This window comes from Myotis nattereri, assembly GCF_964212035.1.
Source record: "Myotis nattereri genome assembly, chromosome: 13".
Lineage (NCBI taxonomy): Eukaryota > Metazoa > Chordata > Mammalia > Chiroptera > Vespertilionidae > Myotis > Myotis nattereri.
This window is the reverse complement of record NC_138088.1, coordinates 21,469,314-21,496,634: the sequence shown is the minus strand read 5'-3', so window position 1 is coordinate 21,496,634 and position 27,321 is coordinate 21,469,314. Positions and strand designations below refer to the sequence as shown.

The window sequence follows — 27,321 nt, the reverse complement described above, 5'->3', positions numbered from 1 at the left end:
ATATGTCTGGGTTGTGGGCTCGATCCTCAGTATTGGGTGTGCAGGAGGCAGCCAATCAATGATTCTCTCTCATCATTGATGTTTCTATCTCTCTCCCTCTCCCTTCCTCTCTGAAATCAATAAAAAATATATATTTTTTTAAAAAAACAATACCAGAAAGTTAACAAAATCCAGTAATTTGACTAAAAGAGACAGTCAGGAATAGGATTGTTAAGTAGGCCAAAAATAAATCAGACTTATGGGTAAATTAGAATTTTATTAAAATTTTAAAGTAATCTCCTTAGTCATGATCCTCTGTTTTGGGCTATTGAGTCTCTCAACCATCACTCTCGCCAAATTGAAATATTTGTTTTCACACTTATTGAATATCCACAGAGTGCCTGTTGTTGTACAAAGTGAGCTATATTTGTATCATTACTGTTAGGTTGGTAAATGCTAAAAATGTCATATCATTATCACTGGCTGCTGAAAAATTTTATGAGTCATCAGATTTTTTGGCAGTCAGCCGAGAGAAGGATTTACACCCAGTATGGCTGCGGCAAGGGATCTCTCCACTCTTCTTTCACAAAGGTTAATTAGCATGGCATTGGCATGTATGGTTAGGTTACCAGGAAATGTAGAGGAGGGCAGCTGCAACCTGTAATTGATCCCACCCCTACCCCTCTTTGAGAGAGCTCCTTGATACATACAGAATTTAACCTGAGAAATATATATGTATATATTCAAATTTTAGCCAGATGAGAAATTTAGTGAGTGAATCCTGGCCTCATTCTACTTGGCATAAGAAACTGCACTATCCTTTCAAGCAAGGTGAGCTATTCCAGGCCCTGAGATCTGCAACTGCAGAAGACTTGAGCCTGTAATGGGATAGGATAATGGGAATAGGATAATGGGAAAAGATTCAGGCTCCTGGTTTTCTTTATATTGCCTCTGAAAACACATCTGGTTCTTAAGGTAACTTTTAAAGTAATTATGAAGTACAATAAAAATAGTCAAAAGCTTTATCTCTATCCTAAATTATATAGAATTTTTAACTTAAGTATTGTATAAGTGCAGGAGCATATCACACTGTTTTTAATATGTTTTATAATTTTTCTAAGTGTTTTGTAAGAGATGTCACTTATAAAGATGGGAATCAGCCCTTGCCTCACCCTACTCCCTACTTCATTACTCCTTAAAGATGTACAGAACAATGTATTTCCTCCTTGATTATCTTTCATTTCAGGTCTACTGGTTCAAAGATGGGAAGCAGATTTCCAAGAGAAATGAGCACTGCAAAATGAAGCGAGAAGGAGACGGGACATGTTCTCTGCACATCGAGTCCACCACCAGTGATGACGATGGCAACTACACCATCATGGCTGCCAACCCCCAGGTGGAGATGCAGAGCTGTGCTGCAGGCCGAGGAAGGCGCAGTTGAAGTCATAAATGATAACTTGAGAAGTGCGAGTTACTAAGGATTGCTGAGGAAAATGAATGAGAAGCATTGTGATTGTGTGTAACTAGAGCACAGTATCACAACTTAGAAGACCAGTTAGCCACTGATGGGTCCCTCAACCCCTCAGCCTTTGTCAAAGGGCATTAGTGATATCTATTCACTATGAACACATCCCAGACCTATTGGGCTTACTTTTGTGTATATCAACTCATTGAATCTCTTGAAGAGTCAAATAATCTATCAAAGAATTTTTTGTTTTTGTTATTTAGAGAAAAAGCAAATTACTTCACAAAGTCTTGTGAATATCTCTCAAACTCATAATCTCCTTTTTTGGGGGGTAAAAATTAGAATGCCGTAACATTTTGCTTTCCTTTTCTGAATAAGATTGACTTAAACTTTTCCTAAAAGATATGGCTGAATAAATATGTTCAACTACCATTAGGATAGGAATTTCTACTCTCACCCACTCTTTATATTAAAATATTAGTTTTGAAGGTAATCTTTAATGAGGGAAGTATAAGAACAGTTGGCCATGATCTCTGTGTGTGGCTGCAGATAATGTTAAATGCACAAGAATTCATTTTTTTAATTTGTGCTCTGTTTATTTCGCAACTTAAAAATGGAAGTCATCAAAATGTTCTTAAAAATCCCTCCCCCTGGAATATGAACAATGATTTAAGGAGTCATATTATATTTTATCCCCCCAAAGAAAACTTATAATAGTTAGGTTCATAATGTTCATGTCCAGAAAAGTTTATATAATTTGAAAAAAAATGTAGAATTCTTATTTTAATCTTATTCATTTTCTTAGGGGAGAATCAGCTGCTCTGGCCACTTAATGGTACAAAGTTTGCCTATTCGCAGTCGACTAACATCTACTGGCCAGTCTCACAGGTAAAGACATTATGAATCTTCCTTCTCTAGCCCCTCCCAAGCAGCCACCGGTACTTAATGTGTAATCCTCCACCTGTAGCATCAGTGTCACCTGGGAGCTTGTTGCAAATGCAGAATCCCACGCCCCACCCCAGGATTACATTTTAATACTATCCCCAGGTGACTCATAAGCACACTAAATTTGAGAAGTACTGGTCTACAGCACACTTTTGATACTTTGAAATTTGTAACCATCAGTGGCACCTGTGTGCATATAAATCAGACTCTTTAGGTTAAATTACCATTTTTTCTTTAATAAAGTAAAAACTGTTAATGATTGTATACATATAGATTGAATATTGTTGTTGTTGTCTCCAGTATACCAGTTTTCTCCAATAAACCACTTGGCTTTCTTCTTCTCTGATTTTACTAACCACTAAGAGGAAGAAGCATGGCTTTTCCTTGAGACCATAAAATATTAGCAAAGCATTCCATAGTTGCTGACATGGATGAATTAAATGTGACTTACCAGAGAAACAAAGATAGTGACTCATGTTTCAAATACAGTATTTCACCATCATTGCCCTATACATCCTCCTCCTCCTCCTCCTCCTCCTCCTCCTCCTCCTCCTCCTCCTCCTCCTCCTTCTTCTTCTTCTTCTTCTTCTTCTTCTTCTTCTTCTTCTTCTTCTTTTTCAAGAACAGCTGTTACTGTTGGTCAGTCTGAACCAGTAAGTTCATGATAATCTTTAATGGTCTGCCATAATTTATAGGCAGGTCAAATTTTATTACTCAGAGACACAGGGATTGCAGCTGCCTTGTTCTGGGCAATAAACAGGACTTCTCTTTTGGATCTCATCTGAGGTTCGACTTGAATACTGATATATTTGTTTATTTTGAGACTTTTGAACAACTGGTCAAACCCAAGAAGAGCTGAGCGACTTAACCCAGAATGACTTCAGAGAGAAAGAAGCTAAAGCCTGTTTATTTGATTACAGATCTTTCAAGATAATCCTACAGTGTATGAGATACTTAACACGTTGTTTTTTTACATGAGCGTCACACCACTATTTATATTTATTATTTGTTTATGGTCCAGCAACACCCTTTCCCTCCCTCACCGCCCTGCAAAAAAAAAAAAAAAAAGTGTTCTCCAGGTCCTATAGTCATGCCTGCATGCCCACTGTCATCAATCTGTAAACTGGTTTCTGTATTTAATGCCTGAATACCTTTGTTGTTATAGAGGAAGGTCCCGAGTGCAAGAAAGAGACAAAGAGCCCCTACAGGAACGCTTTTTCCGACCACATTTCCTGCAGGCTCCTGGGGATATGGTAGCTCATGAGGGGCGCCTCTGTCGGCTCGACTGTAAGGTAGACCCTAGCACCCGTCCCTGGTTCCGGATCGGTTCACATTTTGCAATTGTTTGCTTGTTTGCACTTATTTTTGTTTGTGTTTATTTTGTGTAGTGTTTTCTGTTTGTTGGTTGGTTTTTTTCAAGGAAGAGGGGACTGGGGAAGGGAGAGAGATCACTTCCCCCCACCCACCCACAATGCTCAGTGTTTAATACCAGACAAAAGTATTTCAAGAATTTTTTAAATTGTTATATCTTTTTTTTTTAAGCTTCACTTGAGGATATTTTTCCATTGATTTTTAAAGAGAGTGGAAGAAAGAGGGAAAGACAGAGAGAAATATCAATGTGAGAGAAACACATCAGTTGGTTGCTTCCTACATGAGCCCCAAACAGGGTCTGGGCTGAGAAACCTGCAACCCAGGTAATGTCATTGACTGGAATCGAACCGGGACCCTTCAGTTTGCAGGCTGACGCTCTATCCACTGAGCCAAACTGGCTAGGACTTAAATTGTTATATCTTCATAATGGTATCGTATCGAGTTAATGCTGTGTTTGTAAAAGACAACCAAAGAGGTGTTATAATTCCATTTTCCTTGTGGTGCCTGGAAAGTCTTTATTACTATGAAGCCAAAAGTGTGACTTTTCCATCCTTGGAGCAAATTGCTGTGAGATAGAGCCTTTTAAAAATTATAAGCATGGCCTGACCAGCATGGCTCAGTGGTTGAATGTCGACCTATAAACCAAGAGGTCACAGTTTGATTCTCGGTCAGGTCACATGCCCCGGTTGCAGGCTCGATCCCCAGTGTGGGGCATACAGGAGGCAGCCAATCAATGATTCTCTCTCCTCATTGATGTTTATCTCCTCCTCCTCCTCCTCCTCCTCCTCCTCCTCCTCCTCCTCCTCCTTTTTTCTCTGAAATCAATAAAAATATATTTAAAAAATAAAAATTATAATCATGAAAAGATGGCTCCAAGGCAATTATGAAAATAGACGCTAGTTTCTCTTGCTAGTCAACATTCATCACCTGTAGCTATTCCACATTCTAATTCTGTGATCAGAGACAAGGTTCACTTAGGCAGCCTGGATATCTCTCAGTATGAAGAGAAACTTAATCACCCCTTCTGCCTCTACAAAGATGCTGAGTACGATGGAAAATTAATATGCAAATTAGTAAAGGCTTGTGGGTAAGCATTCATAAAGTCCATTTCTCTTGGTGATTCTTGCTCTCCCAATGAAGGCCTAAAGAATATTTGGGATTGGCTATTACTTCTTTCACCCTAAATCTGAACAGATACCCATGCCTGGGTCCTATCCCCAGAGAGTCTGATTTAACATTACTGTGTTAGTGGGCATCAGCATTTTCAAATGCTCCCCATGTGATTATAATACACAGTAAGGGTTGGGAACACTGGTTTAATGTCTGCCTTTCACTTGGCTCCTCTCACTTAGTAGGTATCTGAGCAAGGTGTCCTCTCTGAAACTGACACTGCAGGCCTGCTTTATCTATTTAGCTTCTTCATTCTTATTTATGCTATAACTAGAGGCCCGGTGCACGGATTCATGCACTGGTGGGGTCCCTTGGCCTGACCTGCAGGGATCAGGCTGAAACTGGCAATCGGACATCCCCCAAGGGATCCTAGAGTGCGAGAGGACACTCTGCAGAGTTGCTGTCATTTGGTAGCTCCTATGTTGAGCGTCTGCCCCCTGGTGGTCATTGCGCATCATAGCAATCAGTGGGTCTGCTGGTCGGCCAGTCACTTAGGCTTTTATATATAGAGATAGAGATTATGACCTGAAATACTATACAATTTAAATTCATGTGGCCATCCATCCAGATCCCAATGTCTCTTCACTACTCCATGTTTTCTCTCATTATTTGATGCCAGATAAGGATGAAGAATTCAGCCAAATCAATCTGCCTGTCCCCAGTCTCTCATTTGCCTCAGCTGTCCTGTTTTTTTCAGGTGAGTGGCTTACCACCCCCAGAGCTGACGTGGCTGCTCAATGGCCAGCCTGTGCTACCAGACGCCTCCCACAAGATGCTGGTCAGGGAGACTGGAGTCCACTCTCTGCTCATTGACCCTCTCACTCAACGTGATGCGGGGACCTACACGTGTGTTGCTACCAACAAAACCGGACAGAATTCCTTCAGTCTGGAGCTCACTGTAGTAGGTAAGGTTTGCTGCTGGGACCCTTAAACGTGACTCCTTCCAACGTCATTGCCCAAATATACAGAGCCTCTGACAGAGTTCTTTAGTCCTTTTCCCCACCAAGTCTAATCTCAGTTTCTTCTTCACTGTAATAGGGGCCATATTTTGTACATTGCTTTCAAAGAAATGTCAGTAAGCTAAAAATATAATAGGGTTCCGTGTGCCTATTATGCATGCAATAAACAAGAGTCATTTTAATAGTTAATTAATCAATTAATTATCCAATTAATTAACTGAGCATTACTAAATTCAAGTCACTTATCCTACAGTTCATCACTCCTGGAACACACAAGGCTCTTCCTCACCCCACTCTCTAAGCTTTCATACCTGTACCTGCCCTTCTCTGCCTAGCAACCTCTTACTCATTCCCTAAGGCAGCGGTTCCCTAAGGTCGCGACCCCTTAGGCGGTCGAACGACCCTTTCACAGGGGTCACCTAAGACCATCCTGCATATCAGATATTTACATTATGATTCATAACAGTAGCAATATTACAGTTATGAAGTTGCAACGAAAATAATTTTATGGTTGAATCACAACATGAGGAATTGTATTTAAAGGGCCAGAAGGTTGAGAACCACTGCCCTCAGGCTTAATTAAAATGTCACTACCAAGGCACAGAGGACCCACTAGGGACATTCTCCTCTGTTTCCATAGTACTTAGGCAAGGAGACACTCTCAGAGCACTTACTCTGTAGCAGGTTACTCCTATGCCCCGAAAGCGACTAGGAGCTCCTAAGGTCAGAGATTCTGATCTGTTCTGTGGATCTCGGGTGTCTGACTCTGCCTGCAGCACGGAAGGTGCCCAACAAATGTCGAGTCCATAACTAGGCAATGAACTTCTGCCTTAGAAGATGATGTGAACAAAATGAATGCCTGCCAAAAAGGACAAGTCATCGTCACCTATGTGGCACCAGCCCTTTGGGGTAGTAGTCCGGCCAGAATTCAATTTCAGAACGTACAAGTTTGAGTGCTGGGCTTTCTCCCAGGCGTGGCCCCTATAGGAAATCGGGGTGTCTTCAGCATGCTAATCCTCTCTCCAAGCCAGTGGCTGGTTCCCCCACATATCTTTTCCTTTCTCTCTCTCGTGATTTCTTCTTACCGACAGAGTAGAACAAGTTTATTCTGCAATGATATACTGATTGCCAACTTTTACTTTTCCCCACTCTTTTGCTTAAATAGTGACTCTGGAACCCCAAGATCTGTGGTATATTTGTCTTAATTGATTCTGCCCGCCCCCCCCCCAAAAAAAAACCTCCTTGGGAAGTATAATTTGTGTATTTTTAAAAAATAGTATATACTTCTTTCAACTTTTTTATAGCTGTAAACTTCTTCCAAATAAAAAGTTCAGGAAAATTAACATATCTTTTACAAAACAAACTCCTATAAATAAGAAAAAGGATAAAAAAAATAATTAAAGAGCAATACAAAGCCTCAAAAAAAAAAGGATATGTGCAGTACATAAAATATATTGTTTCTCAAATTTTACTGCTAAGCAAAAAAGGAAACTCCTTAAATTGCACACCTACCAGTTGCATCCTCTGTGTGCGATCCAGACCCTTGAGTGTTGCCTCTTACAGAATGTGCAGAGACAGTTTCCTCATTTCTTTTTTAATCCTTTCTGGAGCTTTTGTCAAGGCAGTGACTCCCACTTGGAGGAGTGAGAAGTGCTCTGAAGAGGAGCTAAGGGGAGTGAGGGATCCACTCTGCTAAATTCCAGAACTGTAATGAGTTTGAGAAATGAACCCCCAGGCACTTACTATTTAACCAAGAATGGTCCTTCTCTTGTTCAGCCAAAGAGGTGAAGAAAGCACCTGTGATCCTGGAGAAACTGCAGAACAGCGGGGTTCCCGAGGGCCACCTGGTGCGGCTGGAGTGCCGGGTGATAGGCATGCCACCGCCCGTGTTCTACTGGAAGAAGGACAATGAGACCATTCCTTGCACCAGAGAGAGAATTAGGTATGGACCCCACATGCAAAGGGACACCCGAATCCGTCTGTGGCCTTTTGAATCTGGCTTCTTTTGCTGAGATTAATGCATTTGAGTTTAGTCCATGTTATTGTGCATATCAAGAATTTATTCCGCGTTGTTGCTGGGGGGTAGTCTATTGTATGAACGTCCCACCATTTTAAACTGTGAAAACATGGGAGGGGGCAGGAAGTGGGAGGACGGGTGTAAAGGGGGGTAAACAGGAGACATCTGCAATACTATCAACAATAAAATATATACAGAAAAAAATGTATAAGGAGAAGCACTTGAGATCTTGCTTCCCATATGTCGTCAGTTTGGCTCAAATAAACTCCTATAAAAATTAAAAGCAGCCCTGGCTGGGTGGCTCAGTTGGTTAGAGTATCTTCCTGTGCACCGAAAGGTTGCAGGTTCAATTCCCGGGCATGGTACATACCTAGGTTGCAGGTTTGGTGCACACATGGGAGGAAATGAATCGATGTTTCTCTCTCACATCAATATTTCTCTCTCCCTCTCCCCTCCCTTCTTCTCTCTCTGAAATCAATAAAACATATTCTTAGGTGAAGATTTTAAAAATTACAAATGGCCCTAGCTAGTTTGGCTCAGTGGATAGGGCATCGGCCCAGGGTCTGCAGGGTCTTGGTTTGGTTCTGGTCAAGGGCAGGTACCTTGGTTGCAGGGTTGATCCTCAGCCCTGGTTGGGGCGCGTGTGGAAGGCAACCAGTTTATGTGTCTCTCTCACATCGATATTTCTCTCTCTGTCTCCCCCTCTCCCTTCCACTCTCAATTAACAACAAACACAAAAATGTTAAAAATTACAAAAAAAAAAATTTTTAAATTACAAACAAAAATGAATAAGGAATTTATGAAGACTAAGCATAGTTTCTGTCATGTGTCTTTAGTCATATTAGTACCCAGAAAACCGCTGTGATGATAATAAGCTAAAATAAAATAAAGCAAAACAAAACATTGAGGCAGTTAAACAACTTCTCTATCCATCACCACATGGTTGTTTTTAAAGTAACTTTAAGGACCAAGTTTCTTACAGTGGGTGCCTTGCTTGATTTCCCCTAACCAACTTTATTTCTTTGCCATTTTGGTTTTATGCCACAAGGGGGCAAGCAAACAAAGGCAGCTAGTGTACAGAAATTCCTACTGAGAATTATTTCTTCACAGTAAAGGGAATTTGTGCCAGAGACTGTTGTAGCTGTCAGGTTTTAAAGAATTTGGGCATTCGAGAAGTCTATGATTTTATATAGGTCAGGATTTTTCTCTGGTAAAAATTAAGCAAGAACTGAGAATAATCTCAAGTTCACACTTCAGCCTAAATCAGTGGTTCCCAACCTTTTTTTTGGCCATGCCCCACCTAAGCATCTCTAAAATCCTGATGTCTCCCTCCCCTGTGACATATAATTCTTATTATTCAAAAAGTGAACAGCTATTCATGTGGAGGAAGCCTAAAAGGCCATTACCTTGATCTGACAAGCTTCCAAAGAACATGGCATCCATGAAAGAGAAAAATAGAAGAACGAAAGAACAGTTGAAGTTCTGAGGAAGAAATCACTAAGAAATTGTTAAAAAAAAAAAAAGAATATGAAGTGATATGAAAAATAGCAAATAAAGTTTCAAAACATATAATAGAGAACTGAAATGCACAAATATGTCACAATATATATTTATATACTCTGTATGAGGCCCCTAGAACCATAAGAAATGCAAAAATTCACTGTTAATAACTCATTCTCGAATTGCCCCCCTTAGAAATCAAATTGCCCCCCTGTGGGGCGTGTGCCCCACGTTGGGAGCCACTGGTCTAAATGAAGGCAACAGGTTCAAGCCAGCCTGAAATCCTGGTGGAAGTATCCCGGATTGCAGTCTTGAGGCAAGTGGGAGGAAACAGAAGGAAGAACATGCTGTTTGCTCCTGAACTGTATTGAGCTAAATGCTGCACATGCCCAGTTGGTTGCATTAAGAAATACTCCCTCCACGCTAACAGTTCCTCTGGGCTCGGGACCAAGGTTTCTCATCACTTCCTAACAAAGTTAGTGTTAGAAATGTCCAACCTGGTTTGGAAAAGAGGTTTTTCTGGACTTTGGCTGTGACAAGTGGGGCTGCCCCAGTGGGGAGTCAGAGCAACGCGAGAGCAAGACGGGGTCTCAGCCTTCATCCCAGCCTCACTAGGTCAACTGTGGCTCTTTTGTGACTTCTTTCTACCTCACGTTCGCCTTTGATGTTTGCTTGAAGCCGAGTTCCCCTTTCCTCCACCTAGGAACACCGCACCACTGCATTTGTCCCCAGAGTTTCCCTGAGCCCAAGCCTTGACAAGCCATTTCTGCCCCCAGATACAATATGGATATATTCTTTCTTTTCTCCAGTATGCACCAGGACACGACGGGGTATGTCTGCCTCCTCATTCAGCCAGCCAAGAAATCAGATGCCGGATGGTACACACTATCAGCAAAGAACGAAGCCGGAATCGTGTCGTGCACTGCTAGGCTGGATATATATGGTAGGTGTACTGGCATCAGTTGAACATCTGTATGTAATAGGCAACTTTTAAAATCTGCCCCCCCGGCCGGTGGTGCTCAGTGGTTAGAGTGAGGGTCAAGGCTTCGATTCCTGGGTAAGGGCATGTACCTGGGTTGCAGGTTCAACCCTGGCCTTGGTCAGGGTGTGTGTGGGAGGCAACCAATTGATGTGTCTCACATTGATGTGTCTCTCTCTCAATCTTTCTCTTTATTTCCTGCCCTTCCTTCCTTCCACTCTCTCTATATGTCAATGGAAAAAATATCCTTGGGTGAGGATTAACAACAACAACAAAAAGTAATTGTCTAGACCCTGAGGTCCCTGCTATTTATTCATAGGTGTACACCAGGTACCCCCCCCTTTTTTTTTAGTGCCATACAGGAGGAGACTTGGCCTGCCATTTCCCTAGGTCTAATATTTAGAGGAATATATAGCTTTCTGATTATTTTCCCTTATTCTTAGGCTCAAAAAGAAACTCAACTCTGAAAGAAGCTGACTCTACTGTACTTTCCCCAGGGAAAGTCAGTGGAGAGAGGACAGTGACATGTTTGTTTATCTAGGCTAAGTTCCTTAACCATTTCACAAGTTTCACCTGTCTGAAGGAACTAGGTCTCCAACTCAATACCAATAAACCCTGAAACTGATGACTCACCCCAACCCTGCCCTCAGTGGCAGAGTTGCCAGTTCAGTTTGTCCTGGCTCACCTCTTGTTCCTGTGCTGATTCTACAGCACCAATAGGAGGCGCTATGTCCTTAGTTGGGACTTGTGGGTGGAGGAGGGGATGACGGACTTGAGCTGAAATCAGTCTCCTATGTCCCTCACCCCACTTCCTGCCTGTCTGAGGAATGGGGGGGGTAGGCTCTTCTCTCTCTCTCTCTCTCTCTCTCTCTCTCTGGCTTCCAGTAGCAATTATAGGAGTCCGGTACAATGTCAGAGACAGCGGGGAGGGGGGTGGGGGGAGGGGGCTAAGGGATGGCGGGCTGGGGGAGAGGCTTGACTAGCTCTTCACTATGGCCTCCCAAGCGCTGGCTCTTCAGTGGAATCGCTGTAAGTTTTGTCCTGGGTTTTGTAGCTTCCGAAGTTTGATCTTATTCATTCACTCAGAAGTATTTAAACTCTGAAAGACTGATTTAAAACAATGAAATGAACAAAGGACCAATTTATAAATGGGGATGCTGGGTACCTTTCTAGAACCCAGAGCCTCATGATTCCTCACCTGATACTCCCCCTTGTCCTCATCAAAGCCTCTGGAAACCTAATCAGAAGACTGCGTGGCAGTTTCTGGATCAGAGACGACGGTAGAGACTGGGCAGTCTGGATGGATAGTTCGTTCAAGCCATGGGCCAGCCTTCCTGCTATAACTCATGGCTGATTAGGGTGATGAGAGCATGGGGTGGGTCCTTCTCAGAGGTCGGGACCCATCTTTTGGCTTCCATTTCCACAGGTTTCTTGTCTCCACCTTCTGAGAGCCTACAGCCCTCTCTCCTCTGCCCCTCGCAGGCCCCACGCTTTGGTGAGAGGGGGTAATTTTGATAAATCACCTAGGCGCCCACTCTTCCTTCTTATAGTCCTCGATCTTACTGGATTAGAATCACAGGTTTTGCAATTAGGGGTTTAAGAGATCACTAGCCCAGTTTCCCTACTCCTGGCAGGGAAGGAGAGATTTCATTGTTTTCTTTTACAACTGAGTTATTGCAGACCCAGATATATGTTAAAGCTTTACCAAGACCCCACAGAAAGTGTTGGAGTGGCAACAGAATGCACACCTGCAGTGTACCCCTCTGATTGCAACATGTTATTCTGTTCCTTTTCCAGCTCAGTGGCACCAGCAGATCCCACCGCCCATGTCCATCCGGCCCAGTGGCAGCCGCTATGGATCTCTCACCAGTAAAGGACTTGACATTTTCTCTGCCTTCTCCTCCACGGAAAGCACAATGGTGTATTCGTGCTCTTCGCGGAGTGTGGTGGAGAGTGATGAACTTTAAGGAGGTCTGGGTGCCTGCTGTGTACGGGGGCAGACTGTGGAGAGGGAAGGAGGGAAAGCCAGAACCAGTGTTTCCCAAGCAACTGGATCTGAGTAAGTCCCCACACTGCTGGGCCTGTGGCGAGGAGCGCTTGTTGTAAATCCACTGCGGACTCTTGCAGTCTCCGCTGGGGCTGTGCCTTTTAAAGATTCCAACAAAAATGTGAGAAGACAAGAACAGATGAACCAAAGATGTCATGCCGCTGCCACCCACTGCTTTGGGGGAAAGCTAGCATGCTCCCCTGCCCCATGCTGGGTTAGGGATGTTTAGACCCTACTAGGAGCAATTAGGGGCCATATATGCTTGGGCTGAGAAGAGTTCAACAGTAGTGACCTTAGGTATCACTAACTCACCAAATAATAAAAAGGAAAAAGATGGGAGGCCTCCATCACCTTTCATTGATTACATCCGTAGCTAGCTTTAGTCTCGGTGGCTTCATTCAGGCAGCTTCTATTTAGCATTAGGAGATCATGCCATGCGACTCACACATGTGGAGAAGCATTTTTGCTTATCCTGGGTGTACTGAGCCACAAAATAAGGTGCCAAAATGTGCTTGAGATACAGAATCACTGAGACACTCAATACTGCACAAGTGCACTTATTCTGTAGCCAAAACAGGGCTCCACCCACCTGTCCGCACCATTTTCTTTTGGAGACAATGGTGAGTGGAATTTATATATCCCTAGACTCTAGAACAGTGGTTCTCAACCTTCTGGCCCTTTAAATACAGTTCCTCAAGTTGGGACCCAACCATAAAATTATTTTTGTTGCTACTTCATAACTGTAATGTTGCTACTGTTATGAATTGTCATGTAAATATCTGATATGCAGGACGGTCTTAGGCGACCCCTGTGAAAGGGTCGTTCGACTGCCAAAGGGGTCGTGACCCACAGGTTGAGAACCGCTGCTCTAGAACTATGGGGTTGCTAATAAACCAGCCAGTAAGAAATATTCTATGGGGACACTTTTTAAACTACTAGCTTCCATGGCCACTTGCAAACTATCCAAGAGTCACCTTTGTCTGCCCATAAATATACTGACACTCCCAACTCCTTCCCTCTCCCCAAAAGTCTGGAAGTGTATGAGGGAGTGAGGAAGAAAGAGATGCAAACAAGGGAAGGAAGTGATGGGAGAGTGTTTTTCACTTGCCCCTGCAGAGCAGTGGGTGTGAAAGGAGAGGTCATTAACCAAATTGCATTTTCTATATATAAAATAGTACGCTAACTGGGAAAGTAGAAGGGGAGGGGAATTTGCCTCTGTATTCTAACCCAATTCAAACCCCGCCTTTCAACTTAAGGGAGTTTTAGACAAGTTCACTGCAATATCCCCAGTGCCTAGATGAGTGCTTAGCACAAGTAGACAGTCAACAGATATTTTTTGGGTGAATGAATCTTACATTAGATAGAGAAATCTACCATTCACACACCAGCCCAAAAATTGCCCTGGGACTGCTCATCACAGCACAGTTTGCTCCCCAGCTATATGAACCGGAAGCATCTGTTACCAATCCCCTGTGCCCAAGTCTCTGGTGTTCCCTGAGCTGGGCACCCTCAGCAGGCAAATTACTCAAGTGAACAAATAGTAATTGCTTAGAAAGGCTTGACATTTTCTTCACTTCAAGGCAAGGATTTTCAGTATAAAACTAAATTCATTCACTCAAAAAGTCATTTGTGTATATGTAAGATGCTGTGCTGGAGACTGTGAGAGATACAGAGATATGAATAGGACACAGTTCCTGGCCTCAAGGAGCTTACAGTCTAGTAGAGTAGGTAAGATATAAGGCATGTAGAGTGCTGCTTCTTGGGGCTATATATATATATTCTTTATTGAATAGAAGTTTCTTGTTCTCTTCATCCTATATTTTTCATGACTCTAAAATCAAGGTTTCGGTCAATTATTTAGCAGAATTATTAGATTTTGTTTCCTTTTTCATGTATTCAGGAACAATGCTAACAATGTGGGCAACTGTAATAAAATAGCATGTATTTCATGTAGAATGCATCCTGCAGGATGTTCTATTTCCCTACTGGCTTCTATTATGAAATCTCCTATAACCAAAGAGAACTTTCTAACTCCAGGATTGCTCCTTCACAGTTGTGCACCCAGCACCCCCCGACCATCACATTTCTGTAAACCCTAGACAATTCTCCCAATGGAAGGAGATTTTTCATCTCTGTTTGTCCTAGCTTTCTGAATACTTTTTTAAATCTGTTGCCTTTTGGTGTTTGAGAACTGGGACAAATATTATATTTGGCCATTAGGTGGCACTGTCTAACCTAAAATATAAAAGCCCCCCCAAATTTGAAATTGAGCTATTGGATGATGGTAAAGCAGGGTTTCTCAAGGTCAGCATTATTGACATTTTGGACTGGATAATTCTTTGTTTGGGGGCATCAGTATTTTTAAAACATCCCAGGTGATTCCAATAAAAAGCAAAGGTTCAGAAAAGTCACTTCAGAACTTATCCAGAAAGGTCCAAAGGGATGCAGATGGTATAAAGCCGTCTGGTTGGCATCGGTGAAGAACGTACTCCCCCTTGTTGCCCATGCAGTGCCTGCCTGGAAAGTAGAAATAAACATGCACTTTGGCCTCATTAGACCCTACTGTTTTGTCCAATGTTCATTAGACATGTGCCATTCATGAAACCTCAGAAGAACCTCAAAAACATGCAAAAATGGACCAGCAAAAGTTGGTGCAATTCATCTAGCCCTTTGTTTCAAAAAGCTGTGCTGATCCCATAAGCACCTTTCTCTCCAAAGAACCAAAGGGCTTTTTATAATGCAGTCATAGAAATGGAGATTGGTGAGAAAGTGGAGAAAGAAAATGGGCCATTAAAACCACACTGTCTTTTTGAAACATAGTGCCCTTCACCAAAGTAAGGTTTTAATTAGAATTGCCAAATAGTGGAACTGGTTTCAGTGTATTCTTCTCTTTTTATTCCTTTCTTAACTTTTGTTGGCAGCCAATGAGAAATTAAATGGTCAAGAGACTAGATGTGGTAGCGCTGTCACTCTGAATCACACATGCCATGGAGAGTAACTCCCAGAGGAATCAAAAGCTGACTTTTGTAAGGATGGGTTAACTTGGAAAATCCTCAAATGATACATGGGCTGCCTTCTAAATGTTCACTTGTGAATTGGTTGTTTAAAACTTAGAACAAATTTTCTTACACACATATCACCCAATACTATATTCCCAAGTGAACCCAGTAACTCCCATTTAACTCATGATTGAGTTACAAAATCTACTACGCCTGATTGGGTGATGATCCAACAATAGGGATCCAGGTAACACAGCCAATAAGAGGAGAAGAAAGACGTCCTCCTCCCTTTTTTGTGTCTATGATGTGTCAAAGCTAAAGAATGTCTATGGTCCTTCTGTATTTATCCCCATCCTGTGTTTTTCTCCTCAGATGCCCCGTATCCCATGTTCTATAACCCCCTGCTCTAACCCTTCCCATCTCACCCCGTCCCTGTCAGCATGTCAGCAAGCTTCATGATCCAAAATGACCTACTCCAGTTCCACACATCTTGGCTTGATGTTCAGAGAGAGCAGTCCAATTGAACAAATTCTGAATGCCTGAGAGTCCTTTAACTTCTCAAAGGTGCTGCATTTCTAAAAGCAGTTGCTTTCTTACTCCCATCAGCAACTAATTGATAGAATTACTGACAAAGTAAAAAAAAAACAAAAACAAACAAAAAAACAAAACAGGCTGTGAGGGGATGTTCTAGGAAACTGACTGGGTCAGGCACCCATATTGTCCTTGTTGATCACAGCCTCCTCCGGACCTCCTCCTACCACACTCTCAAAGTACCTTCCAAGCTGAGATCCTGGCCTGACTCGGTTTGTATGTGGACTATAAGTTGGTCGTTAACGTAAAGACAAAGTTACTTATAATGACTTTTATTCACGGTCCCTTACAGGGTCCTTGGTTAACCTGGCCTCAGAGTATTTCTGATGATGGTTGAGTTGAAAATCATTGTGCCTTACCAGTAAGATGTACAGTTACTTAGATCGCAGTAGAGTTTGTTGAAGTCCTTTACACCACTAATTGTTTTTTCTTCAGTGGATCAATATTTCAGAAAGTTCATTACTAAAGCTTTGCTTGAAGAATGCCAAGCAGCTTCTAAACTTTGACAATGCAGTGGTCATCAACATGCTAAAAGAAAGTTGCTAATACTGTGTTTTCAAAAATCTGTGCGGTGCAAAAATGTGCATATTTGTTTAAAAATATGTTTGCGTCTTATTCTGTCTAATTATATATTAGTTAGCCTACTTGGTATAATAGAACCATCACCACACTGCCTTTTGTTAATATGTAAACAATGGCCACGTCAAACTCCAAAGAGCAATAATAGCCTTGAAATTGCAAGAAGTAGAGAAAGAAGACACTTTTCAATCCTCTGAGAATTGTGCCATAAAGGTCAACACAAAGGAAATGTCATCTGTACTGTAGAGGCGCATAAACACTAATTTGCCAGAAGATTTAACATATAAATGAATAGAAAATGTTTCCCTAATAATAATAATTAAAATATTTTAACATTACTTGAAAATATTTTAAGGCTGAATTGAAATAAATGTACATTTTTCTTTAAAATGCAGGAAACAGTTCTATGGTTCAAGTTTAAAAACTACTTTTTGATTATAATAGATTTTTTTACTGTACAAAAATATTTGAGACTTTAAAAAGGATTTTTAAAAATTATATTTAAAATTGTATAAATTACTACATAAATTATAAACTACTTAAATATCTCTAGAGCAACAGAAAGATAACTGGGTTTTGGTCTTCCTAAAATATCCAGTAGATTCAATAGACTTCTCAGTGAATGTCCTTTAGCAATCTAAGATTAAAATTTATTCTGCTTCCTAACTGAAAACAGAGACACTTTAAAAAGTGAGACTTTTGAGACCAGTTTACATTGGAAATTAATGGAGACACAAATACAGTTTTGTCACAATACGAGGTGCTCTAATACCCACAAGAAACATGAATTATTTTTATATGGTAAAAGGGAATTGCTCGATGATCCAAAATTCCAAGGAATCTGATATTTCTTCACAGATTCAGTGAGTTATCTGCAAACTAGAGGCAGGTTCTTGTCATTGTCCCACAGTTAGTGGTTTAAGAATCCAGAGATCTATATACTAGTATTGACTATAGAAGTCATTACCATAGTCAGTTACACACAAGATTACTAAATTTGTATGAGTGCACAGTATAAATGGTTTTACTCTGATTTTAAGGAGAGTTAAAACCCTGAAATTCAAATGACATAATTTGAATGCAACTATATTTTTAATGCACATTGATAAATTAAATATTATTTTTCAGTATTTTGATTTCAGAGATACCTTATCTTCTTTTCTGATTTTCACTTTCTTTTTTCAATCCTTAGCACTAAGTTTCTTGGTAGACCCTTCTCTCTTCATTACCTCCCTGTCAAGATAAAAATCTGTAAAATATTTAATAGCATTAGGGTTTTAGTAATTCCTATGAATTTCAGACATGTTTTCCAATTTCCTATAAATCTGGGGTCTCTGTTTCTTTATCCATAAAATAAGCAAAATACTTGAATCTTTCCCAGGATGGAGGATAGGATAAACGAATATTTATGAAGAGTTTATTTTAAAGACCCTTAAAAAAAGTAGTAGCAGGGTTTTTTTTATTCCAAGGGAAATGCTAAAAATATTTTTCCAAGTAAGTAGTTAATTTGTTTTTTAAAAGTTCACATTTCCTTCCTGCCTCACTACTTTATTTTTTCTTAAAAGGATAATACACAATGGCAAAATCTTCCTCCAGATGGTATACAGTTAAAAAAAATACCTGGAAAAAAATTAATTCAAGAAATAACCTAACTGCTTACTGCAGGCAGATTCCAGGGAAATTTATTTTGGCACAGGCAAGAGTAGCCAAAGGGAACTCTGGTTCTTGTGTCTATGATTGAAGCTAGTGGGGGAAAAAATGACTTGGCAGTGCACAGAGAAATAGCAAAGGCGTTCCTGTATTCCTTTGTGGCTTAAGCAGTTCAGACAACGCCATCGTACAGTTCCAGACCCCAGTGAAGAAATGTTCCATGCTAGCATGTCAGTGGCCTTACAGTGAAATGAATCAACGTTAGAATAACAGGTTGATATGGACCCTCAAAATGAGCATATATTTTGGTCTCTGTTTTCCCATTCACAGTTACATCAGGTCTGAATTTAACCCCGATGATTCATTTCAGCCATGAGGACTGACAAAGGATGTATTCCTGCCATAGGAATGTACACACACACACACACACACACACACACACGGAGTCGTGGAGCATCCATAGCTAACCTAATCCAATCAGAACCATGTGACTCCTCTTACACTTCTCCTTTCTCTTCCTACATGAGTTCTTTCCACTTGAAAACACCCAAGGCCCCAGAAAGCTCACAAATACAGTGTGCTTCCATCTTAGGAAGCTTGAGTCAACTTATTTTCTAAGGTACTTTTTTGGCTATTGAAATCCTGATGGAAAAACCATTAGAGTAGTCACTTTGAAATGTAGTAGTCACAGTGAATTACGTAAACTGTATATTTTGCCTTTATTACTAGAAAACCATTAATGGACCTTGGCTTTTATTCCTGTTCCTCTGCATCATGCATGTCAGACAGTCTGTGGAACTGATCCCTTAAGCCAAAATGTTTGTGAGCATCACCTGCGTCTGTGTTCTGAAGATACATGGTACTGTATTCCAGTAGACCACGTCGTCTCCATGACACCCGTTGCTGTTTTCTAGTCATGCTTTCTCAAAGATTTGTTGAGGGTTGTATTTTGTTTGGGAACTTTGTAACTAGAAAAGGAAAATTAAGAATTTAAAAAGTTATTTAATGGATGTTTTCAAAAGCAGTTTAGAGGATGTGATGGACTGTTTCTTTATTCCTTAAATAAAATGTTATTTATTCTCAATTAATTGTTGGGTTTGTTTTGTTTTTGTTCCCTGACTTAGAATGTAAGATGGGTAAGTTCTTGTTGTCAGTGGTTTTCTTTCAGCTCAGGTATTTTTTGGACACACTACCAGTATGAAGTAGCAAACCAAACGTCCTGTGTTAAATCAATAAAATGGTTGTTGAAGCTTGTATCCACTAGTGCAGTAGTTGGCAAACTCATTAGTCAACAGAGCCAAATATCAACAGTACAACAATTGAAATTTCTTTTGAGAGCCAAATTTTTTTAAACTTAAACTATATAGGTAGGTACATTGTTATTAACTTAATTAGGGTATCCTAAGGCTTAGGAAGAGCCACACTCAAGGGGCCAAAGAGCCGCATGTGGCTCACAAGCCGCAGTTTGCCGATCACGGCCCTAGTGTATTCATGACCAGAGAGAATTGGGTATATACATTCTGAGGAGATAGGTCATATATTTATGGTCTTATATGCACTTAGAAATTTCTTTCACCTCCTAAGTAGTAAAAAGAGATATCTTTAGTGACACCCAAAGAAAACATAGAGCAGAGTCTAGCCAAATTCAGTCCAAAAATAGCACTTCACTTTCTTTTTAATATGTTTTTACTGATTTTAGGGGGGGGGGAATAGAAACATCAATGAGAGAGATGCATCTATCGGCTGCCTCCTACACACTCCCTACTGGAGATTGAGCCTGCAACCCCGGGCATGTTCCCTGACTGGGAATCAAACCGTGGCCTCTTAGTTCAGACGCTCAGCCACTGAGCCACACAGGCTAGGCAGCACTTCACTTTTACTGTAAGATGTACAGTATAATTTAAGTGAACGGAGTCTTAATTGTTGAATCCTGCAGCTCTATTAACCACAACCCAAACAAAGGCTATCTGGCTCATATCTAGCAGAAATTTTATTTTATTTTATTTTTTAAAAATATATTTCTTTATTGATTTCAGAGAGGAAGGGAGAAGGAGAGGGAGATGGAAATATCAATGATGAGAGAGAATCATCGATCGGCTGCCTCCTGCATGCCCCCCACTGGGGATCAAGCCCCCAACCAAGGCGTGTGCCTTGACCGGAATTGGACCCGGGACCCCTCAGTCCGCCAGCTGATGCTCTATCCACTGAGCCAAGTCGGCTAGGTCGCTAGCAGAAATTTTAGATCTTCATTAATATCAAGGGCGCCTCATTGACTTAGGAACTGGCTGCATTGGCTGTTAAGAAAGCCTGATCCTTTTTAACATTTACAAATATAAAGAATGGTAATGAGGTTAATGGTGTCGCAGTAGATACTGTTTAATTAAGCGGTTCTCAACCCTGAGCCCATTAAAGTCACCTGGGAGCATTTAAAAACTATCTATGCCCAGACCTTACCTCAGAACAATTAAATCAGTTCTTCAGCTGGGGGCCCAGGCTTGGTATTTTTTCAAGACTCCCGAGATGTGATTCTAATGAGCTGTCAGAGTTGAGAACCACAGACCTCCATGGCTTTTCCCATTTAGATAGCCCCCTTCATTTGTATATGATTCTTCAAGACTTCTGGCCCTAGGGTTTGGGGCTTCAACCTCCAGCTGGCACCCAGGGCAAGCCCACTTACAGTAACTAGTCCAACTGACAAACCCTGTCCAGAAAGGTGAGGGGGGGAATGTTCTCTTATTATTTAACTAGGGGCCCAGAGCACGAATTCGTGCAATGTGAAAGGAACTATGGGCCACAAAGCTGCAGTGGGCACGGGGCGGGGGCGGGGGGGTCTCAGCCCATCCTGAGAGCCCCAGCCCAGCCCCTCCCACCACGGCCCCCAGTCCCGTCTGCTGGCAGCCCCATTCCCACTGGTGCTCCCATGCACTGATGGCACCAGCAGTGGGTGCGAGCGCCGGACGGGATCCCGGTATGCAGGAGCAAAGAATTTTCAGTAATCACCAGAGCTCACTCCAATGACAACAACCAGCACCCCGCCTTGGTCTGATGTCCCCGCTCACCTGCTCCACCATCCCACCACCGCGGCCAACACCTGCCATGTTCTACACTCTGCCGCCTGCTGCCAATGCCCGCCATGTTCTGCACGTGCCCCCTGGTGGTCAGCACATGTTATAGCGACCGGTTGTCCAGTTGTTCCTCTGTTCGGTCTATTTGCATATTAGCCTTTTATTATATAGGATGTCCCCTCTTATGAGCTCATCTGGCACCGATGGTAATACGAGCACTGTTGAAGCATTCAGCTATATTCTGTTTAGGACTGCTTATTGATTAATCCATGTGTGTCCTTCTTGGCTGCCTACCCAAGGACAAGGATGGTTTTGAGTAAGCCTGGGTATGGGTGCTTGATAATATTTGTTGATTTGCTGAAAAAAGGAAGACCAGGTAAAATATATATTTTTTAAATTTCAATATCCTGAAATTAGAACATGGATTTTCAACTTTTAGGTTGCTTGGTAACCTAAAATCTACGATGTATATCTCAACTTCAAAAAAAATTTTACACTTTCTTTATCCAAGCTCCTAATCCATAAACCATGATGGATTTCCCAACATAGTTTGAGGAGTTTTTATCAAAGATTGGAGTTGATCACTGACTTCCATTTACATTTCCCTAAAATATCTTCCAGGAAAAAAATAGTACATCAAGTTGGGTGGAAAGCTTAGGGGTTTGGTAAGAGCTAAATTACTTCCAAAGATTTCCAAAACATAGAAACAGGCAGCTGAAGGCATCATATTGAACAGACACATTCCCATTCCTTTGGGAGAGTGGGAATGGGGGAAGGAGAGGCATTGGATTAGAATCCCATCATTTTAATTTAAATTGTTCAATTTCATTAAGAAACAGCTGTTAATATCCATAAAATAATTATTTATTGTTTATAGTTGTAGAGAGAAAATGCAAAGAATGGTCTCTTTTACAAGGTATTTATTCACTCCTGGCAGGCGGATGTGAACACAATATTTTTGTTTGTTTTTTTACACTGCTTTTATTCATTCTCAAACTCTACAAATTTACTGGGGTTATTGATGAAGGATCTTAAGTCTAAATAATTAAGCTACTGTACCCACATAGTGAGGCAGCAGATGCCCGGAGCCTTGTCATTCGTCCACTTGAGAGTGGAGTGTGACCAGAAAAGGGTGCTGGCATTCTCACTTCCAGAACTGTGCTGCCTGTTGGGCAGTAGCGTCTTCTAAGAGCCGTTGAGGTTAAACATTTTACTCTCTAATGTGCAGTTCTGAAGCAAAGTCCTCAACCCTCTTCAGTTCCTTCCTACCAGATATCAGAAGGGAAATTTATCGTTAGTCTCACAATGGATTTCTAGGGATACACTTGTAATTCTGTAAGTTTAAATTTATGTGCTAGGAAGACACATTCCTTACAGACCAAATGGGTTTTGATAATTAGCATAACTAAGACAGTAAACATTTCAGTGGAGACTCTCTGTAGATACTTTGCAAATAGATGTTGTATCTGACATTAGGCGTTGGAATCCATAACAAGGGTTTGGGGGAATCTCGTTTTGTTGTTGACTTGTGACAAGGTCCAAAGGTAACTTAAGAATCCTACTTATTCTAATTATTAGCAAGACATTCTCCCAAATGCATTCTGTGCTGTGGACCACAAAGTCACTGTTTACATTAAGGTTTGGTTTATTCATCTAATGGGGTAAACAAATTTATAAAAGTAACTCAAATGCCATGTGTATTCTTTTGCTCCCATTTTGATTAGCCTTCATGGTAGTGAAGCTCTTATTGCTCAACTTGTGCTGATTAAAAGGAAATTACCTCCAAAAAGAACATTTTTTAAATTTCTCTCAGTGATAATATATATATTATATAATATAGGAACAATGTATAATAGGAACAAACATAGGAACAATGTATATATATTGGGGTATTTGTAAGGAATTCATAGTAATTGGCTTAATAAGGAAAATAAAATATTGAGGAACTGAATAGTTACTTAAAGCTAAATATTTCAATTAATTTAATCATTTAAAAAACATGAAAAATACATTCTATTTTCAAGATTACAGAGAAAGCTTTCACATTAATTATGTGTACTCGCCTCAGCTTTGTTGTTGTTGTTGTTGTTTTAGGAAGTATTACAAAACAGCACATTTACCATTGGTGTGATTAGATTTAAATATTCCACATCTTTGCTCAGGGAAAGCACTCAATATCATTAACCCCCAATTAGGCCTTTAGTGCCATCAGGAAACCAGCAGGGCACGAAAAACAGACCTACGTTTTTATCCATATTTTACAAAATCTATATTTTAATAATGTATACACAGCTTTTAAAAATACAGAACATTCACGGCCATGTACTCTGGGGTGGGGGGAAGGAGTCTACTTCATGCATGCGCACACAATGCACTAAGCAAAATGCATTCACACGATAGGAAGGTAGCTGTGTTTTAAGCATACACGAGGAATGGATGCCGTAACTTCACCCGAACAGGACAAACTGACAAAGTTTAAGGAAGTGATTATTTCTCTGAGGACTAAAGCTGCAGTATACCGTTACTTCTACGTTTTCCTTAAGATTGTTTTCCCTCAACGTAGACCAAAAAAGGGAGAGGGGGAATTATTTTCACAGCCATCAAAACCATTCACAAGATCCATCTATGAAATCTTCAAAACACTGATAAGAAGGGTAGGAAGAAAGACAATAAAACCCTCGTGTCCATAGCCTAGTGATGCAAACTAAAGTAACCTGAAAGTCTGCTAACTTTATGCTAAGAATGCATCCTCGGTCACCGAAAGGCCCTGCAGACACCGGGAAAGGGGGCGGGCTCCGGGGCTAGATGCCCGGACCGCACCGGCGGGGCCGCGCGCCCTAACTGGCCATCTGGAAGGGCTCGGGCGGGAAGCCGAAGAGCCTCTGGCCGTAGGGCTCGCTCTCGCCCGGCAGCTTCGCGCCCGCAAACGGGAGGTAGGGGTCGCGGCCGAAGTGCTCGCAGTGGAGATTCACCCAGTCCCGCTCCGAGCCGAAGCGCTCGGCCTCCGCCAGGATGCGGGTCAGGGCCATGATGTAGCTCAGCGCCATCTGCAGCGTCTCGTACTTGGACAGCTTCTTGTCCTGGCCCCACTGCGGCACCACCCGGCGCAGCCGGTCGAAGGCCGTGTTGAGCCCCTGCATGCGGCGCCGCTCGCGCGCGTTGGCCGCCAGCCGCCGGCGCGCCGCGCTCTCCAGCCGCCCGGCCCCGGCGCACGCGCCCGCGCACTCGGCGCCGCCCGCGCACGGCGCCCCGGCGCGCGCCCCGGCCGCGGGGAGGCCGGGCTTGCAGGACTTCATCCCCCGCGGGAAGGAGCAGGGCGCCGCGCTCGCCCGCCCGCCCGCCGGCTCCGCACCTGCGCGCGGGCTGGTCTGCGGAGCGGCTCCCCGAGGCGGCTCTTCTTAGCGAGTGAGTTACACGCGCGCGCGGCACCTCGCGGGGAGTCGGAGTTTCCAGCGGGCGTCCGGGCGCCGCGCTCTGCCCGCCTGGGTAACCAGAGGCAGGTCTCTTCACTCGCCCAGCGTTAGGGGGAAGGCGGAGGCTGGAGAGAAAGTCATTTTCCTAGCGAGAAGGTGGAAAGGAGAAGGGAGGCTTCCTGGGGCAGCATGGAGCGTGGGAAGGCCGTTCCAGTCCCCGGGGAAGCCCGAGCCCTCTGTTCTGGAAGGTGAAATCTTTGTCGGAGCTCAGGTCGGGAAGGAGCGCCTTTTCCGCAGGAGCTGTGGGGCCGGGCTGGGTGGATGTTGGAGGGCAGAGAATTTATAGTAGAGGGCTGAGGAGGGAACAGGTGGTGGCAGGTGGGCGGGCGTCCCTCGGCTTCCATCTCAGCACCTTCCTACCCTGGGAACTGCGGGGGGGCAGGGGGCCGGGGAGGGAGGGGGGCGACGCACAGCAAAATCCTGACATTACAGCCCTCGTCTGTTGAAGTTTCTCCAAAGCTATGTCCGACCGTAGCGCACCATCTGGAGTGGCCTGGCTGTCCCCAAAAGAATAACAAGGTGGGGGTGAGGGGAGAGCTTGGTCCATCTTTTCCCACATCCGCGGGCAGCTCACGTATCAAAAACTTAACCGAGGTTTTAAATTTATTAGAAGTCATTTGCATGAACATGTTGGCCTTGGACTTATGAGCTGTATCCGTTTAGTATAAGAGGACTTAGCTTTGACAAGATGTGTGACAGTTTTGGGTAATGCTGATCTCATGTGTTGACATTTTAATTTTAGCTATTACGTTGGGACAAGTTAGCAGGTCCTAATATTGTAGTCCTGGAATTTTACTATGCAAGTAATTTGACTATTTTCTGCAGAATAATTTATTATAACATATCAAAAGATATTAATGATATGTCAAAAATTTATATTATTCTCATTATATAATTGGATTGCATGAGTTGGGATACTTAGGCAAATTAATTCAGAATTTATACTCTGTTTCTCCTGACACAGGGAAATAAATGTTTTGGCGACATACATTAGGATGATAGTCCCTTCATTATTTAATTTGACATTTAAATCTAATAAAACTAACCATAATGCACATATATGTGCAACATGGAAACATCTAAGTAATTTGTGAGATTTTTTAAAAGTAGCTCCTGCCCTAACCGGTTTGGCTCAGTGGATAGAGCGTCAGCCTACGGACTGAAGGGTCCCAGGTTCGATTCCAGTCAAAGGCATGTACCTTGGTTGTGGGCACATTCCTAGGAGGGGGTTGTGCAGGAGGCAGCTGATGTTTCTCTCTCATCGATGTTTCTAACTCTCTATCCCTCTCCCTTCCTCTCTGTAAAAAATCAATAAAATATATTTTTTTAAAAAGTAGGTCCTAATGAAAGGGTTTTTTTCCCTCCACCTCATAAATATCTCATACTACTTGGTGTTACAGTTGTGTCAGCTGTCCTCAGGAACAATAATGAAGCATGATTTCCACTATTGATAATGATGAACTGATTTATACAGAGAATCCATTAGCTTGATTCTCTCATCACAGCTTCTTTCTAGCTCTTAAGGAAAAGTAAAGTAGCAAAGAAACCCACCCCAAATAGATTCAAGCCAGAGAATTTCTGGATTCTAAAGGAAGACCAAATATGTTCTTTTTCCTTTTGAAATATGGGTTTGTCAGCATTATTCCCAGCCATTTTTATTTAATTACATTACCAGCAAACTCTCACAATCAGGAGTCTTTTAACTGTGACTTGCTTCCCCCTCATTGCCGCAGAATGAAACCCCTTTGTGACTGCCCTGACTCCAATCCAGTCTTCCCATAAATAGTTGATTAATCCCCAGCTGAAGCAATGACAGTGAAATGAAGTTGAGTAACATGAAGACAATAGAATGCAATCGAACATTAATAATCTCCAGCATGACAGCTGTTGAACGCAGACTTTCGCATGGACCCACTCAGCTCTGCTACTCCAGCTCTTAACAGTCTGGCTCTTACGTAGTCCTGTGACAGGAAAGACTTACGTTATTTAGTCACCAAGAGGTCAAATATATTTTTTGAGTTTTTATGGAAATCTGCCCTATGAATGCTATTATTTCTCATGTTCATTTATCTCATCCCTTCCCCCCAAGGAGCCTCCTCTGTGTTTGTCTTTGGGATATTTCCCTACATACTATGCACTTACCCTGGACACTGATGACCAAAGTGCTAATGAGATGCATGATTTTGCAGGCAGGCCATGTATTCAGGGTTGGTGAGATTATAGTCTGTGCACCAAAAGAAGCAAAAGCGTAACTTGAAGAGAAAGGGAAACATAGCAAGCAGGATGCACAGAGCACAGCTGCATTAGAACATAAACTGGCAGATATCTGTGACAGGAACTTGATCCAAGGAGAGAGAATACTGCTGCAGTAAAGGGCCCTAGAAGGCATATAGTAAGGCATTTCCCAAATGTATGCTGCAGGACAATTTGTTAGTACTGTAAAGATTCTGGAGAAAAGGATTCCATCGTCAAGTAAGTTTGGGAAACCTACTTGCTGTCTCTTGCTTGGAGAGCCATGAGCAGAATTGGTAC

At 42.2% G+C, this 27,321-nt stretch overlaps 3 protein-coding genes across 3 annotated transcripts in view; 2 read left to right on the top strand and 1 right to left on the bottom strand.

Annotated features, from left to right (window-relative positions):
* The window catches only part of MYPN (myopalladin), a 77,738-nt gene extending 64,993 nt beyond the window's left edge, over nucleotides 1–12,745 (top strand). The window contains exons 14-20 of the mRNA XM_081105048.1: nucleotides 1,226–1,375; nucleotides 2,250–2,332; nucleotides 3,555–3,681; nucleotides 5,628–5,835; nucleotides 7,666–7,831; nucleotides 10,216–10,349; nucleotides 12,183–12,745. Of these exons, the coding sequence (XP_080961174.1) occupies nucleotides 1,226–1,375; nucleotides 2,250–2,332; nucleotides 3,555–3,681; nucleotides 5,628–5,835; nucleotides 7,666–7,831; nucleotides 10,216–10,349; nucleotides 12,183–12,352 (1,038 nt within the window). The 3' untranslated portion in view covers nucleotides 12,353–12,745. The remainder of the gene's footprint in view (nucleotides 1–1,225; nucleotides 1,376–2,249; nucleotides 2,333–3,554; nucleotides 3,682–5,627; nucleotides 5,836–7,665; nucleotides 7,832–10,215; nucleotides 10,350–12,182) is intronic.
* Nucleotides 12,746–24,153: 11,408 nt separating this feature from the next.
* ATOH7 (atonal bHLH transcription factor 7) lies at nucleotides 24,154–24,612 on the bottom strand (the record flags this gene model as incomplete). Its single annotated transcript, XM_081105047.1, has 1 exon — nucleotides 24,154–24,612. One exon carries the CDS (start codon nucleotides 24,610–24,612, stop codon nucleotides 24,154–24,156), a length of 459 nt encoding a protein of 152 aa, XP_080961173.1.
* The window catches only part of HNRNPH3 (heterogeneous nuclear ribonucleoprotein H3), a 77,469-nt gene continuing 74,742 nt past the window's right edge, over nucleotides 24,595–27,321 (top strand). The window contains exon 1 of the mRNA XM_081105027.1: nucleotides 24,595–24,721. The gene's annotated coding sequence lies outside the window, so the exon portion shown is untranslated. The remainder of the gene's footprint in view (nucleotides 24,722–27,321) is intronic.